The sequence below is a fragment of the Manis pentadactyla genome, chromosome 11, assembly GCF_030020395.1.
Source record: "Manis pentadactyla isolate mManPen7 chromosome 11, mManPen7.hap1, whole genome shotgun sequence".
Taxonomy (NCBI): domain Eukaryota; kingdom Metazoa; phylum Chordata; class Mammalia; order Pholidota; family Manidae; genus Manis; species Manis pentadactyla.
In genome coordinates this window covers 37734982-37752726 of record NC_080029.1, presented here as the reverse complement: position 1 = coordinate 37752726, position 17745 = coordinate 37734982, and the positions used below count along the sequence as shown (strand labels likewise).

General features: G+C 38.9%; 1 protein-coding gene across 2 annotated transcripts in view; it reads left to right on the top strand.

Annotated features, from left to right (window-relative positions):
• RHOJ (ras homolog family member J) overlaps positions 1–12035 on the top strand; it is an 84508-nt gene extending 72473 nt beyond the window's left edge. Inside the window, exons 4-5 of one of the 2 annotated variants that reach the window (XM_036896281.2) lie at positions 1409–1534; positions 9519–12035. In XM_036896281.2, the coding sequence (XP_036752176.1) occupies positions 1409–1534; positions 9519–9665 (273 nt within the window). In that variant the 3' untranslated portion in view covers positions 9666–12035. The remainder of the gene's footprint in view (positions 1–1408; positions 1535–9518) is intronic. The other variant, XM_036896282.2, reaches the window with a different exon arrangement.
• The last annotated feature ends 5710 nt before the right edge of the window (positions 12036–17745 follow it).

Genomic DNA, 17745 nt, shown 5'->3' with positions numbered 1-17745 from the left:
AGAAATTTTAAAAACAAATAAATGAAAGAAATATTTCCTAGAGGAGATGTGGATAATCAAAATTCATAAAACAGAGTACAGTTCATGCTTCTGCTCTGAAAGATAATTATGCGTTGGTTTAAATGAAATATTTTGCCTTGATTCCTGATGACAGTGTTTGGCATTATTGGTGGAGCCCGGGTCCCTGATGCCAAAATATGTGATGGCACATCAAACATCTTTGTGTGATTTAAGCCTGTTTTATAACTGATGGGCACTATGTTGAACAATTAAGGCCAAAAAAAAAAAAATCACACAAATTAGTAAAGCTCAGCAATATGGTTATAAATGGGACCCTGATATATGAATATATGGCTTTTCTTTAAAACACAAGGCTTTATGTGCCCACATTAACACCCATTCATTTACACATGGGTTCACAAACACAGTGAGATTTTAAAGCAACTAAAGTATTTAATTAAATTATCAAAGCTAATCTAAACATAGATGCTATTTTCAAAGTCATTCTATCTGTGAAAAGATTAATGCTTATTCCTTCAGCAAGTCCTTTGGAAATTCCTCTTCAGGACTTGCCTCCAGAGCCTGCAGCACAGTCATTAGACTATCCTCACAGGGGGCGTATCTTCATCCCTTTAAGGATGAATATTTGGTTTGGAAAAGTAAAAAAAAAAAAAAAGTGTATTCGGAGTCAGGAAATAAACTATTTAAAAAAATGAGTAATAACTTGGGTTCAAATAAGTCATCACTGCAAGGTAATAAGGCTGATTGATCATCTTTTATTTATACTTGGGGGTCCCAAAATTAACAGGAAATACCAAAAACACCTGAAACTGCCACAGAATCATTGAAGTCCTCTGCTTACAGGGTGATTGCTTTAAAGGGAATGCACATGGAAAATCTGATGTTTACATTCACAAAGAAATCACTTTATTAGACATAATACAGGCATCTATATGTGCTTCTGTAAAGAAAATATCGCCACTTCATATTTCGTTAAGGAGGAAAAACATCTCTACTACAGCAGACCTTTGAACAACATAAGTTTGAACTGTGCAGTAACATTTACATGCAGATTTTTTCTGATAAACATATTTGAAAAATGTTTTAAGATTTGTGAAAATTTGAGAAAACATCTTTCTTCCCCTAGCTTACTCTAAGATTACAGTATACAACACTTAACAAAAATACATGTTAATCACACTGTTCATGTTATCAGTAAGGCTTCTTCTGATCAGCGATAAGTCAATAGTTAAGTTTTGGGGAATCAAAAGTTATATGTGGATTTTCAACTGCATGGGGGAGTCAGTACCCCTAACCCTGCACTGGATCAACTGTGCATCACAGTTTAAAGTATCTGGTAAGGTCTGAAAAAAATTAATGAGTTCATCCCATCTGTATTTTTTACCAGATTGATCTCCGCGATGACCCCAAAACCTTGGCCCGCTTGCTGTATATGAAAGAGAAACCTCTCACTTATGAGCATGGTGTGAAGCTTGCAAAAGCGGTACAGTCAGATTTGAATTTAATTTTAAATGTATGCTGAGGGGAGTTTGGTGTATGCTGTGGAATGGGTAAGCTACATAGGCTTTTGCTTTAAAGTGCAGTGTGTTCAGAATCTTCTCTGCTTTGTACCCCCCTCTCCGTTCCAGTAAGGCTGGAGGGGACCATTTGGTTAGTGTTCTTGTCAACCAGTACTGTCTGTTTCTCATTAAGAATGAAACTTGGTGAATTTAAACAGCTAAAGCAGTTATCATTTGCATTAACATCCTTTAGAAAATCCACATGCCAAATTTACTGTGAATAAAGGGAGTCATTAGATATATATTTGTATATCTCACTGCTTATTATCAGTGTAATTCATTTAAATGACCCCATAAAAGGCATTTTGTGATTTTCTTTGATTAGCATCTTGCAGGGTTATATTTGTTCAATATTTCTCACTGTGTAATGAATGGCCCTTTAGAGAGGCTGGATTATGTCACAACATCTAGAACACTAACATAGACAGAAAGATAACTAATTGGAGAATACAAGTGGCTACTTGACAGATATGAGCAACTTGCTCACATTTGGAGCTGTTTCCACAGACCTTTCTTCATTCTTGCAAGTCGAACATTCAACATAAATAGTGATTTTTGTTGGGGAAAGTATTTAGAGCAAATTACCACCAAGATGTGTGCAAAAGCAGACACTAAAATGGACACAAGAGGATGAGGTCATTTGTGATGGAGGAGGCTTACAAATCATTTCCATGACCTGAGTCCACTTCCTCACTGATTTAGGCACAAACCCAATGACCCTGCAAAATGCATCCCCAGGCAGAGTCAGGAGTCACTCTTTGAAACCAGTCAAGAATAATATTAAGTATAAATTCTCCATGAATTGAAATGTACGCATTTCTCTTACTAAAACTTTCCTATAGGCACCAAAACTAAGTGATACCCTCAAATAGAAATGAACCAAATAAAACTGTTCTTGTGGATGTGACACATGAGAACATCTCACAAATACTTAAGAGACTAAACACTTTCTACTTCTATGAATAGTTAATATCAGAACTACTAGAACAAGTTTTTAGAATTCATCGAGTTTTTAGAATACTAAGCATTTCATAAGCTCTGTCTCATTTCTGCCTCATGTCAACTCTGTTAAGAAGATAGCATTTGTCTCTTACAAATGAGGAAATAGAGTCTTAGGAAGATAAACATGTTTGATTCACACAACTGATAGCAACACAGTCAAACAAGTCTAATCCAGCTCTGTGGACATCACCCCTGTGTCCCTGACTGTTGTATAAACTATCTCCTCCAACCATTTATTTTTCCTCCTGTAAAATGGGTGTATGCCTATAGGTCCTTCTACCTTTTCCTCAAACAGTCAGCCTTAAATTCTCTCGCTAAGGTACATAAATACATAGCTTTATAAATAATTGTATATGATACCTAGCTACACATTTTTCACAACAAGGAGGCCTAGAAGGCTCAGCACCAGCTTTTCTTGCAGGGACTTGGTCTCGGTGTCCCTTGCTTCTGTCCCGTCTCCCACCATCATCCTGTCAGCAACCTAGCCTGACTTCCCATTTGGGAAGTTGTTTCTTCCCTCTGAAAAGAAATCGTTCCAAAGCCTCCCATCTCATTTCATACTTATTTTAGGAACAATGGCTGAGATCATCACTTTATTGCCTTTTTGCCAGTTTCTCCTAGCAACTGCTCTCAGATACAGAGAGAATCATGTTTAGCTAACAAAATCCAATTTAAAAGAAAACCAAGCAAGAGTTTAACTTGTTTCATCACAATTCATGTAATTATAGAGACACTTTAAGTCTCTCCACTCCCTGACTTTGCTATCAAGTAGTTTATAATAACAGCTAGCATTTATGCAGTGTTTGTAGTGTGCTTTGTGCCAAGCACTTTACATGCCTTGTCTTAATTAATCCTCACAGCAACCCCCTGAAGTGTGTATATTATTATCCCTGCTGTCCTAGAGGAAACTGAGGCTCGGAGAGGCTGAGGTCACCCAGCTAGGAAGTGGCAGAGCTAGAATATGAAACTGTGCTGTAACCACCACTCTCTTCTGCTTCCCTCCTAAAATCTGAAGAAAAACCCTTAGGTTTGGGGCTTCTTTTTTTATATATACTGAAGTCCTGTATTTTAATGTGCATATTCTCCCCAGAGCTTAAATGCTGTGCAAGATCAGATTTTTTCAGTATCCGATTCCCTTTTTTCAGTATTTTTCATTTTCCAAAGCATTTTTCATCGATCTCTTTTTGGTCTCAAAGGGCATTTTTCATATCATACAGATTTATACTTCTCTACACTCCAAAGTCAGCCATGTGTACATAAATATTTTGGAAAAATTTGTAATACATATTCATTGTTATCCTTTCACTTGTTTTATCCTCCCTCTTCTTTTCATTATTGAGTTTTTTTTAATCCTCTGCCTACTTTTCCCATGCTTTACTCCTCTGTGTATGTCCATACTGCTACTGGATTTATTTGACAATAATTGTTTGGACACCTAATATGTGCCAGATGCTATGTTACATTTCAGCCCAAGGTTACTCTTTTCCCAACTCCACTGGATACCCCCTAAACATGATTTTCTAAGTTCAGAATTCCTAAAACATTTCTTGATAAAACACTTAACCATTTTTTCCTTTTTTGGTCCCTGGCCTCTTTCGTGCCCCCTCCTGCTTAGCAACCTTCTCCACCCTGTGCCTTCCTTTATTATTGTCCTCTTTGTCTTAGCACCTGTTTGCTGTGGGGTTTTTAACATGCTCCAATAGGGTTTAAAGCAGCAAAATTGCTGCAAAAATCATGTAATCAAGGTTCAGTCACGTTAATCAACTGGAGTCTTTAATGCCGTCCTCTTGACTGTGAAAGTCACCATCGCCCCCCCCCGTTTTATGTGTCGTCCATTTCCTCTATCTCCCCTGGTCACTGAACATCAGCCGCTTCACCACAGGGTGCAGAGATGAGGGAGAGACAGCCCCATCCTCAAGAGGCACACAGGCCAAAAGAGGGGACAGCAAAAGCACGCCAACTGAATGCATCTGACCGCAAACATGCACAGAGTACCCAGGAAGCAGAGAGGAGGGGCTGGTGGACATATTCAGGGGAGAAGGATTGAGATACAATTTCCTGGAGCAATTAATATCTGAGCCAGGTTTGAAGATAAGGACAAGTTTGTCAGTAGATTAAGTTAGGGAACTGAGGGGAAAAAGTTCCAAATAGGGAGACTGGTACCTGCAAAGGCTTCCTTTAAAACACAGGGAGCACCCTGGGAAGTGATGGGCCAAATTTACCCACAAATGTTTTGACCAGTCCACACAGGTATTTTTTATGTGATTTAAATAATGGCCAACATTGAACAATTTGGAAACTTTACATAAATATTCACATTTCTGGCTTCTCAAAACATCAGAAGGTCTGGCGACACTAGGCCAGCATTTGCTCATCAGCTGCAACCTTTAATCAATCTTCTAGACAAGGTATATAACTTTCAGTTTGCCACAACCCCCACCACTCCCTATCAACCGAACTCGAGCAGCGCACTCATATTATCCACCTGTGAGCTGGTCATCTTTGCTTTATAGTGTTGAGAAAAATCAGCAGCAAACCCACCCAGCCTAGAAACACTTCTCCCCTTTAGCAATTTGATCATAATGCTGATTTATTGAGATGGAATTTCTTTCACAAGTATTAGATTCTTTTTCCTTTCCTTGGTGCTCGAATTGCCCTTTCTGTGTACCTTTCCTAATTCTTAAATAAGAAATAAAAAACTTCTCTGTTATTCACTGATTCCTTACACACCAGCTTACTGTGTACTCTAATAACATCTTTTTTCTCCATTCAAGGGAAAGACCTTACTTTCACCCCCTCTTCTCTCATCCTCCCTGAGTGCATAACAACATCTCCATTTGTTCATTAGTTTTGTTCTTTCAACCACATTTCTTTACATTTCCTAGAGGCAGCCCAACAGAGCAGTTAAAACTACAGCTCAGGAGACAGAAATTCAAATCCCTGAAATTTTCTTAGCCATGTGGCCTTATGGAGGTTACCTAACTTCTCTGGGCCTCAGTTTTCTGAGCTACAGATGAGGATGGTGGTAGACCTCCCTCACAGAGTTCCCATGAAAAGTAAGTGAGCCAGTGAGCCCTGAGGTCAAGTTCAGCAGGCCTAGTCATCAGTCTGGGTGCTATCCTAGACGTGTCTGCAGCTGCGAGGACCTCTTCACTTTTATTCCTTCAGTCACACTCTCTCCTGTTCTGTAGCAGCTCTCACCTCCACAAGGATGACTTGGAGGCAGCACTAGGGTTCCTTCTACTTGCTTAGTTATTGTGGGTTTGCTTGCTGTTTCTATGTTTTTTAATTTCTTCTTGTCAGATTCTTGAATGTTCTGTCCACCTCTGATAAACTTCCCAGCTTTGGGGCAATACATTTTAGTTACTCTAGAGTTACTAGAAAAATGTTTTCTTAGTTTACATTCCTCAACCTCTATTTTTTCTTGAAAATAAATCATTTCAGTAAAGTATATTTCAGATGGCTAATATGTGTATCTAAACAAGGACCCAAGAATCCTGAGCCTTTATGGAGTGGTTCTAAGGCTTGACTGTTTAAGTCACTTTGTTCCAAGAGCCAGATGAAGTTGCTTATATATAAGAAAAGCCATGTTTCCTTTGGATGGTTTTCCTTTTTGCATCTTTAAGGGCACAAATGGCTTTTTTAGCAACCCCTGTAACATGGCTCTGTCTTTTTCCTGAACCAGCATGAATTCTCCTCTCTGACCCTCAGAATACTTGATATATGGTTAACAATACTCATCTCATTACTGAGCTCTGTTTCTCACACATATTTTCTAAATCACACCCAAAATCTGTCTGCCACTTTTCTGGGAACTATCAGTACAAAATAACATTATATTAACCCAGTTACACAATAATGCCTTAACCTACTATTTCATTGTCTTCAGAAATGTCTGAAGTGGGAAAGACAAGTTTGGGACCCTCCTACACTATCAAAAGGAAAGTTCTGACATGCTGTCAGCAGCCCTCTGGGGGAGAGAGAGAGTGCACTTGCCCATCTCACAGAACAAGACAGCTCAGAACCCCACGTGTGAGCAGAGCTCAGCACAGCTCCCCTGTAATTTCCAGAATCAACTGAGGCTTGTGATCATTAGTGAGGAGGTATTCCACTGGAACAGAACAGCCTCACAGCACTTTATGGGAATTTTTTCAGGATGACTGACAGAGCTGGCACATTATTCGAGTGGTGTGCTTTTCGCATGTTCATATCAAGTCTGGGCCATAATCCCGAAATGTAACGGATGACATTTCATGACATTATTAGGAAAATTTTCTCTACCATTAATTCTTCTCTTGCATCCAATTGTTTTTTTTCCAATTGTTTTTAATCATATAAAAAAACCATTTTCTAGTGCAAAGGCCAAATCATGGTCAAAATGAAACCATAAAATCTTTCTCTGGGTATTTTCCATTTGGTCACAAAGGAACCATTCTTTACAAGAGCAACAAATACATAATATCTGGCCCAAACCAGAACAATTTATGTCATGCTTAGTTTTCATGTCTGCAGGTTTCAAATGAGTGGACCACCTCATCTCATTCCTTGTCAACTTGACCAGCCTCTTTCAGAGTTGAATGATAAGGGTCACAGCCACTGCCATGGAACACATAGAAGAACACACAGCAAGAGACCCAGATTCTAGGCCCAGTTCTTTCACTTTCTAGTTGGATGTTTCGAAACAATTCATTTTACCTTCTTGGGCTTTTCCCACACTATTTAAGCTAAACCACAAGTTCTTTTAGTCCACATGTTGCAAACTAGCTGGTTACTGCCAAACATCCCACATCACTGTCTTGCTTGGCCTACAGTATATTTTTAAAATTGGTAATTATTAACCCAAAAGCCAAAAGTCCAATTCCTCTTGAAAAATACAAAGATGGGCAACAGTGAACCAGTGGTCCCATATGGCAACACTTGTCTAAAGCTGAGTAAGACCGGCAGCTCCAGAGGGAACGTGAGCCTCACTGTCCCCTGCAATCCCACCTCTCCCTACTGATGGCTCCTACCCTGCTCTATCATCTACTTAAGCTACTGACCCTGTAAGAGGCATGTGATTTTGCTACCCTGCTTTAGTCATTTATCTGCTGTGCTTTCCAGGAGCTCACCTTCTAGCCAACCTCTTCAGAATCTGCTTTAATTTTTCAGTTATTCTTATCATGTGATGCATATAATAGAAGTGTTTCTCCAGGTGCTCTTAATAATAAAAGGCTCACAATCACATTGTTGGCTCATACTGAACTCATGAGCAGTTAAAACCCCAAGTCTTCCTGTCATGAACTAGCTCATGAATTTGACTACCAAACTTGGTCTGCTCTGATCTGCAGTTTTCTAAGTGAGAATTTATGTTCTGGCCTGCATTTCTATATTTCTCAAAGAGATTTTGTGTTTATCAAACACACCATAGAATAAAATAGTCAGAAGTTTGAAGTAAAGCCCTAAACAAGTACAGAATTTTTTTTTACTTATTTTTATTAAGGTATGATTGATAAACACTCTTATGAAGGTGTCACATGAAAAACAATGTGGTTACTACATTTACCCATATTATCAAGTCCCCACCCTACCCCAATGCAGTCACTGTCCATCAGTGTAGTAAGAAGCCACAGATCCACTATGTGCCTTCTCTGTGCTACACTGTTCTCCCCGCAAGCACAGAATATTTTATCATTGCCATACACATAAAGTGAATAGTAATAGGGAGGGTGTCTATGTTCATAAATGTATTTTATGATTTTTATTTTTACATATTTTGGGTGTCTTAACTGCTTAAAAAATGCCTTTTAAAGTATGTTAAAACATACAATACATGCAGATGGCCAACAGACACAAGAAAAGATGTTCAACATCATTAATCATCAGGGAAATGCCAATCAGACCCACAGTGACATAGCACCTCTCACCAGTCAGAATGGCTAATATCAAAAAGATAAGAAAGAACCAATGTTGGTGAGAATATGGAGGAAAGAGAACCCTTGTGCACTGTTGATGGGAATGTAAACTGAAGCAACCACTATGGAAAATAAAATGGAGCTTCCTCAAAAAATTAAAAATAGAAATACCATACAATCCAGTAATTCCACTTCTGGATATTTACCCAAAGAAGACAATTTGAAAAGATACATGCACACTATGTTTATTGTAGCATTATTTATAACAGCCAAGATACAGAAGCAACTTGTGTCCATCAATAGATGGATAAAACTGTGAGATTATATATATATATATATATAGAGAGAGAGAGAGAGAGAGAGAGAGAATATATTTACATATTCTATATATATATACATATAGAATAGAATATTAGCCATAAAAGAGAATGAAATCCTACCTTTCAAGACAACATGGTTAGACCTAGAGGATATTATGCTAAGTGAAATAAGGCAGACAAAGACAAATATCATAGGATTTCACTTATATGTGGAGCCTAATAAAGAGAACAGATGAACAAACAAACAAACAAAACAGACAAAGATCGTAAGTACAGAGAACACACTGGTGGTTGCTGTAAGGGAGAGGGGATGGGGGGCAAGCAAATAGGTGAAGAGGATAAAGAGGTACAAACTTTCAATTATAAAATAAGTCATGGGGATGAGCAATACAGCATAGGGAATAGTCGCTAATATTGTAATAATTTTGTATGGTGACAGTAACTACACTTACTGGGGTAAGCATTTCATAATATATATAATTATCAAATCACCATGTTATATATCTGAAACTCATATAATATTGTGTGTCAACTAATATCAGAAAGTAAAACATATAAAAATTAGGAGAGCAGACGCGAATTGAAATGCAAAAAGAAAAAAACAAACTCCAAACCAACACCCCGGCTGCTTATGGGACCCGCAGGGGTAGCGCCTGGCTGGGCAGAGGGTGGACCCTGTGCCTTTCTCTTTTTCCTCTCATGCCTTTCTCTCTTTTGTGTTTAAGATTGGAGCACAGTGCTACTTGGAATGCTCAGCCCTGACCCAGAAAGGCCTCAAAGCAGTTTTTGATGAAGCAATCCTCACCATTTTCCACCCCAAGAAAAAGAAGAAATGTCGCCCCAAGTGTTACAGCTGCTGTTCAGTTCTCTGAAGTTGCTTGAGACCCCCCACCCCCACCCCGTTTAAGGGTGAGACCAAGCTCTGCAACCAAGCTCAAGCCAACAAGGAGGCCATGCCAGAAAGAAGCCCCTTCACCCAGAGGCTCTTGCGCCCGATGAGCCCTTCCACACACAGCACACTCATCAGCCCACTGCCACGTCCTCCACACCAGTCAGAGCATCTACATTGCACACACGGCAAGAACGCTGAGCCCAGGTTCCAGCCAGTGTCTCTGCTGAGCATGTTGGAAACAAAGTCAAAGGCCATCTTGCGTTTTGCTTCTCCCTGTCCAAGATCGTGAAGCTGATAGGAAATCACAGCAGAAAACCGAAAGAGGAACCCAATTCCTGTATTGGTGGCCTTACTTGATGTCTTTTACAAAACATAGGAATACAACACTAACCTTTTTTTCCGAATCTACTGTTCTACCTATGTGTCTTACAGTCATTTGTATTATTTTAAGAAATTTACTAATTTACCAGTTTACTCAGGCCTCACAAATCCATACCAAATTAGCTTAAAGACAAAAGGTTTTATATTCATTTCTATTTTCAGCATGTTTCTACCAAAGCTATTAGAACCAAGACATACCTCTGAATGCCCGACAATAAGAAGATACAAGAAAGCATTAAAACTTTTGGAAACTTACAGAGCCATGATTTTTGAACCTGGTTGAAAGAAACAAGGGCATGAATTGTTGTACGTCCACATTTTTGCATAAGATTCACCCTAGAAATGCTTACATTGATAAGAAGCCTTATTTTTTCCATATTATACTGCCACAGCAACTTACAAAAATGAAGTGTGTTTAAGAAAGTAGTACTCCTGCTTTTCAATCAAAATGATTGGGGGGAGAATATGGCCAGCCTATCTTATAAAATATTCTTATTCAGCAAAGTGAACTTTTTTTAGGTGTAGTTTTTTTATTGAAATATAGTTGATATACAATATTATATTGGTTTCAAGTGCACAACACAGTGATTCAACAGTTACCTACATTATTAAATGCTCACCCTAGTGCAGTTACTGTCTGTCAACATAGATGTTACAGAACCATTGGCTATATTCCCCATGCTGCACTTCTGTCCCCATAACCAACTTATATTGAGATTTTTGTGCTTCTTTATCTCCCTCAGCCACCCCACGTCCCTGCCTCAACCCTCCCCCAGGGTAACCAACAGTCCCTTCTCAGTGTCTATGAGTCTCCTGCTGTTTTGTTCATGTTGTTTTGTTTTTAGATTCTACATATAAGTAAAATCATATGATATTTGTCTCTCTCCACCTGGCCTATTTTGCTGAGCATAATACTCTCTAGGTCCATCTCCCTCCCTTCCCCATTGCATGCCCATTTCCTCCCTTGACTTCATACTTTCTCCTATGCCCAATCTGATCTATAAACAGGATCTGGCCATAGGGTAGGTAAAACCAAATGTTTTAAAGTCCCCAAAGGTTAAGCAAAGTGCCTCAGGTTTCCATTTGCTTCAACTGAAAGTGTTCCTCAGCCTGCTCCATGTAAGCTCCTATTCCATGCGAATGATATTTTCCAAGCACAACTGGACTAAAATATAACCTCTTCCTATTTCCTATACTCATTATCCCAAATGTATAGTTAAGGGCTAGATTTCTGTGTAACCAGACACTAGATACCTGCTTCCAAAATGATGTGCTTCTTATAACAGGGACTTTGGCCTTGGGGAAGTAAAAGAAGGCCCCTGTAAGGAATTGTGTACCCTTTCTATGTGAGTCTTTCAAACATCTGGAGATTGTTGCACCACAGAGTGTCACTTCCGAGCTTTTAATTAGAGACTATGAAAGCTTCTAATTAGTCTTATTTGCTTATAATTACTCTGCAAACACCCAGGTAGGCACTTCATGTTTTATTTCAATTGCATAAGCAAAGTGCCTCTTTGCAGCATGAAATTACACCAATTCTGGCTTGAGAATTTCCAGATTTACACTTCTGTTGAGAAAATCCAATCTTTCTAGTCCCTTCTGCTCCTAGAAGAATCACATAAAAGAAGAAGTATATGCTGTGTGTCTTTTCTGTTAATACCTTCCATGACTTCCCCTCAGTTCTTCGGGTTTTGTTTGTTTAGAATTTCTGAAAATGTGTTTTCCCTTCTCTCACATTTCAAGTTCTATTTCCCTTCCTCCTCATCTAGTTAAACACATACACACACCAACCTAAAAGAAAACGGGAGTTTTGTAAGTCAAAGCTTGACATTTAGAGAAAACAGGACTTTGTGCCTTTGTAAATGGAAATCAATTGTATATAAACTCTAAGTCTGCAGAGCTTATGAATTCATCCTTTACAAACAGTAATGAGCATTTAGCCTTGTAATAAATGAAGTGCTGTTAGCCAGCTTTGTTACATTATTGCATAGTTACATCTTGCTAAAGGGCCACTCCTCACTTCTCATTGATGTGGATGAAAAATTGAGAGCAGTATATTTGCTGTACTAAGGGCAATTTTCCAGACGTGTGCACTCAATGGGCAAATAGTTCCCCAGGCTGTCACCTTCCTAATGGACCACAGGGATTAACTTGTTCATGTTGGGAAGATCACTCTTTCACCTGCAACCAGAATCTGGGAAGAGACTCTTAGTGTCTGTGTAGAGCACAGGCTCCCAGAGGTCTTAGAAGTCAATGACTGAATAAAATCATGAAGAATAAGGCAACCTAAATGAGTCAATGTCATTCCACCAAATTAATCATGTATTCCCTGTTACATGGCAAAAAGTAGTTCATTTCACTAAGAAATGTTTTCTGCCATAGACTGAATAAAACTATATTCTGAAACCAAAGATAAGAAGAAACAGAAATATGAAGGATACTTCAATAGTCAATACCATCTTCCAAAGTCAAGAAGGGACAGCTGATCTCCAACTGAAGATAGAGTCTTAACTTTTCAGAGCTAGAAGAAGCCTCAGAAACTGTAGTCCACTGTACAGATGAGAAAACTCAAGCCCAGATGGGTTAAAAGAGATGTGTTGTGGGAGAGCTGGGATAGATCTCAGGTGTCCTCTTACCATCCAGTGCCCTTCACCTCTATACTATAATCTATTTCCTATCCCACATACTAAGTTGGAGTCTTACGAGGTAGATGACTCGAGTTGCATCTGTTTATCCTATAGATCCTAGCCACATTCCAACACATGAGTTAGGCCACTATAAATCAAATAATTCATCAAACTGGTAATAACCTAGAGATAAAATATTTGATCTACACAACAGAGGTGAGGCTTAGAACCTCACCCCCCCTGTTCTGAGAGAAATCTTCTGCATATGTGGAGGTTTTATTGCCCTTGTCTAGCTTGGATTAACACATAGTCTACAGGCACACACCTGATCATCTACATTTGCTCTCTTACAACACTAAACTATGTTTTCTACCTTTATGTTGTATCTACCTACCACTTCAGCATCTTATTAAAAATAATAAAGAGAGAAATGTGGTATCCATATATAAATCAAGTATAAAAATCAAATGTGTATTCATATTTGAACTGACTGTTTATAGTTCATAATGCATGAGCAAAACCAAAAGTTTCTGTGATGACTGCCCTTGTACTGTTCACCATGTAACTTATTCACTATGTAAGAATTTGTTCTCCATGTAAGAACTTGTTTGTTATGCCTCAGAAGATTGGAGACTGACGAAAATTAGGCTTGGGGTGGATTAATGATTGTGCATTGAGCATTGACTCCCCTATACAGAATTTTATTGTTGTTAACAACCATTTGATCAATAAAAATGAGAGATGCCCTAACAACAACAACCAAGAAAAAGTACACACTTCCAATTGTAAAATAAATAAGCAACCGGGATGTAATGTATAGCATAAGGAATATAGTCAAAATATTGTAACAACTTGGTATGGTGATAGCTGGTACTTAGAATTATCATGTATATAAATGTTGAATCACTGTGTTGTACACCTGAAACTAATGTAATGTAATACTGTGTGTCAACTACCCTTCAATAAAAAATAATTATCTAAAAAAAAAAAAAAAAAATATTTGATCTACAGTATGCCTGGAATCCACAGTGTACAATATCATAAATTCCAGTGTAATTGCACAGTATATAACAATGCAATATAAAATGGCTTAAATCAGTGGCTAGTTCGACAGATTTTTTTTTCAATCAGATTGTTGGTTCGTTGATTGGTAGAATTAATGGATTCCTTGGTCTATCTTGGAAACCTAATAGAACTAACACACAAGTCAAAGCCATGTCAACAGTAAGAAACCTGGGCTGGTCTTTGCTAAGAAGAGTTATACTCAAAGAACAATTACTGAGTGCAATAATTACAGCAACCCTAAACCAGGAAGCACTAAACTGGGAAATCAAAAGACAAGTCATACACATGTGACAAGAAGGGAGATTTGGTCCTGAGATTTCAATAACAATGTATCTGATCATGATATGCAAAGAACCATTTGGAAGATTTCTGGTCCATAAGAGAAATGCCAGATGAAGTGGATGTGACCATACATAATTTTCATGGAATCACCCATAAGGAAATAATATTTAAATGGTAATAAGGGAGCAATCATCCCATGCTCACAATTTTAGGAGAAAATAAAGTTAAACCCACAATTTGAAGCCAATGAAAATGTCATTATTTAGAGTGTAATAACCTTGCAAAGTAGAGAGTCTTCAAGAAGAAATATTTGACTGGAGGTAAGCCTTTACAGGTGAAGAATTGCATTCATAAAGGCAAACTCATCAATGAGACCAAGGTGACGGAAGATTTTTTGCTTTAAAGGAATGTGGCACCATGCTGGAAATGATTGTCTAACCATTTATGTCATCATTTTTAAATCCACTCCAACGTTCAGATGCCAGAATGCAAAATGTGCAGTCTCCCTCAACAGAGAGAACCATAGGTCACCAGCTAGTCTCTAAAGAGCCATTGAGTAGGCCGCCCAGGTACCAATAAGGAAATACAGCAAAATATTTTCATTTCAAGGACCATTAGGAACAGAAAGGAAAAGAGAAGCTCAGGGAAGCCAAGTTACTTACAAAGGAAGTTAGGTACTGTTAAAAAGGAAACATTTAGAGAATGGAGAGAAAACTAAAACCAAATACAAGGCAAAAAATATACACCCAACAATTTTCCCAGAGAATTGAAAACTTCTGCCTGGTTTCTAGAGGCATAGGGAAGAAAGGAGGACTGTTCGTATGAAAAGCAGGCCATGTGTCTGGGTGTCTAAGCAGAGTCAGCCAGCAGGGTCAGTCTTAATAATCCCAGATAATTCCACTTCATGATTCCTTATAAAATGGACGGCATGCTGGGCATCCCCCTTGGGGTTTTCAATAGCAACGCGGGCCATCACCCTTGAACCTTCTCTGCTAACATAGAACGGAGAATCAAGTGAAACTTATGAAGAGATATGAGTGAACAAATTATTCTGAAAGTTTCCTGAGGCCCAAACATGACTTAAAATCTGAAAAGGATGCTTTTGGGATATCCGGAAAGAACCTCAGTTACTTGTATGAATGAGAGTTACTCATCTTCCACGGAATATCTCTAAGTAGAAAGATTGCACTTAAAATACACAACAGCAATAACAAAATGAAAATATGAGCAAAAGCAACAATGCATGGTGCTTCCGTGGTCAACAAGGACCAAAAAGGAAATTCAAGACCCAACATGTACCTACAGGCCCTTCAGGCATCAGGGGCTGAGATTGGCTCTTTGGAGATCCCTGTGGGATGGGGGAGGGATGAGTCAAGGAGGGTCTGGCTCATCTATGGATTTGAGGGGATGCCAGTTCCACAACAGTCCTTGGCTTTTCACTTCCACAACAGGAAATTAAAAACTGCATCTTGGTTGCAATCTATTCTTTTTCTCCTTAGGGGATATTATGTCAAAATTCAGAGCCCTTTTGTGTGTGTATGTTTTAAACGTATTCTACCCTGGTAATTTCATTTTGTTCTGAAATCTGCAGTGGCTTAGAAGCTTCATGATTCTATATAGCTGGAGTCATTTTGTTACATTTTTAGCCATGTCCTCCAAGCCTCCCAACATATGCAGTTATCTTTGATCAACAGGATCTGATCTGTGATTTAGGGGAATATGATGTCTGGGGCAATTTGAGGAGAAGGTCCCCAAGGCCCAGAACTGAGTCTCACAGAGAAGCCACAGTAGCGCACTTAGCCTCCTCGTGACCCTGCACAAGTCAGTCTTTTGAATTTATGTTAATTCTTTGGAGAAAAAATAGAAATATTTTCATGGCAGGGCAGTATGTGTGGGGCAGCTTTGTAAATACACACGTAAAGTTACCACCACCTGCCATTTTTTTAAAGCAATTCTTTTAAGCAATCAGATGTTTTTATCCTGGAGGAGCCATGGGCAGGAAAGGTTATGAATTCTACATTCTTCTCATCACCTGGCTTACACTGTTTTTTGCTCCGAATAAGCAGTAGTTGCTGTTTAAGTACATATTGGCATAATTTCATCCCAGTAGAAACAGTCCATGTTCCTCTGCATGTAATCTCTAAGAGGAGATGATGGTCAGGGCTGTCCTGCTGGCCTGCTCACGGGCTGGCCTTCTTACAATCCGCTTCTTATGTATGGTTATTCGATGTACCCTTTTCATAGTGAATGGAATATTATTTCACGTACTCTTTAACCTTGCATTTGTTTTGTGCCATTTTCTGACTTTTAAGTCATTAAAATATATTTTTCCTATTCTCATTTCCTACTCTCATTTCAATCCAAGGTTGTCTCCATTAGACTCTCAAGAAGACCCCCTCTCCAAGACCTCTGCTGCAATGGGAAATGGTCCAGCCATTCGCTACCCAAACAATGGCCCATCAGCTTCACCTGACAGCTTTCAGGACTAGAGGCTCTCAGGCCCAGTCCAGACCTACCAAATCCAAACCTGCATTTTAATAAGACTCCCAGGTGACTTGTGTGCACATTAAAACTTGAGAAGTAATGACCTGTGAGACAACCGAATTTGTCACAAGTCTACAGACATGTAGTTGCCAGAAAAAGAACCCATCAGCTTTGCCTGTCTCCCTCATGCTACCTTTAGGGGTCTTCCTTAGGCTGATATTTGAGTTGTTCACATTTACCAGATGAATAAAAAGGCTCTCAGAAGTCTGTTTTTTTCTTGTCATGTGCTGCCCAGCTGCAGGAAAGGAATAAGCACATTTTGGAATCAAAGGCAGAAAAGCAGCATCTGATTTGAAAGATCTGCTAAATCTGAAGTACTTCTGTTCTGAAAGCTTTTTTGGTGTTTATAACAGACAGAAAAAATGTCCTCCAACAGTATTTATCATGAAGAAATAAGACAGGAAGTTATAAACTTATAAAATGAAGATAAAACAAATTTCGGAGGCATAAAACTTTTGGTGAAACTTCTGTCCTCATTGTTGAAGATGTGCTCCAGACACCAAAATAAGGATTGAATACAACTTGTCCTCTAAACAAGGCATCCCACAGATTTATATCTTTATTGCCCAAAGCCCAGACCGAGTTGTATCCACTTATTCAGCATATTTTTACTAAACATCACTGGGAAGACTTTGTTCTCCCACTTGTGCTCAAGAGCCCTTACAAAACTGTACACAACCACACACACATACTGAAGTTTATCACCTTATTCCAATTATTGCTGAAGAAGTTCTGAAGGCAAATCATACCTATGTTCGAACAAGAAAGAGCTCAAAGACTACCACTTCCTTTGTACCTGAAAATTGCCTACTAGTTTTCTAGCTATAGTATTAGTGATTCCATCCCAGAATAAAGACCTAATGCCAGCGTGCAGGCAGCCACACACAGGAAGGACCACCTCTTCTGTAAAGGACCACCTTCTGCCTCCTATAGCAGGCTTCCCTTCACCCTGCTGGCAGTTCTGACTCTCGTACCTAAAATCAGGTGTCCTCCTCCACACTCTCAGCTACAAGAACCCACTGTGTCCCAGGATACCCGTAAGCTGAAAGCTTTTAAACTAGGACAGCTCTTATATCTGAGAGGAGCTTGGCTACCCGAAGCAGCTAGCATTCTTGGAAGGGTTTAGTCAAATCCAAAAACAGTCTTACCAAAGATTATTTT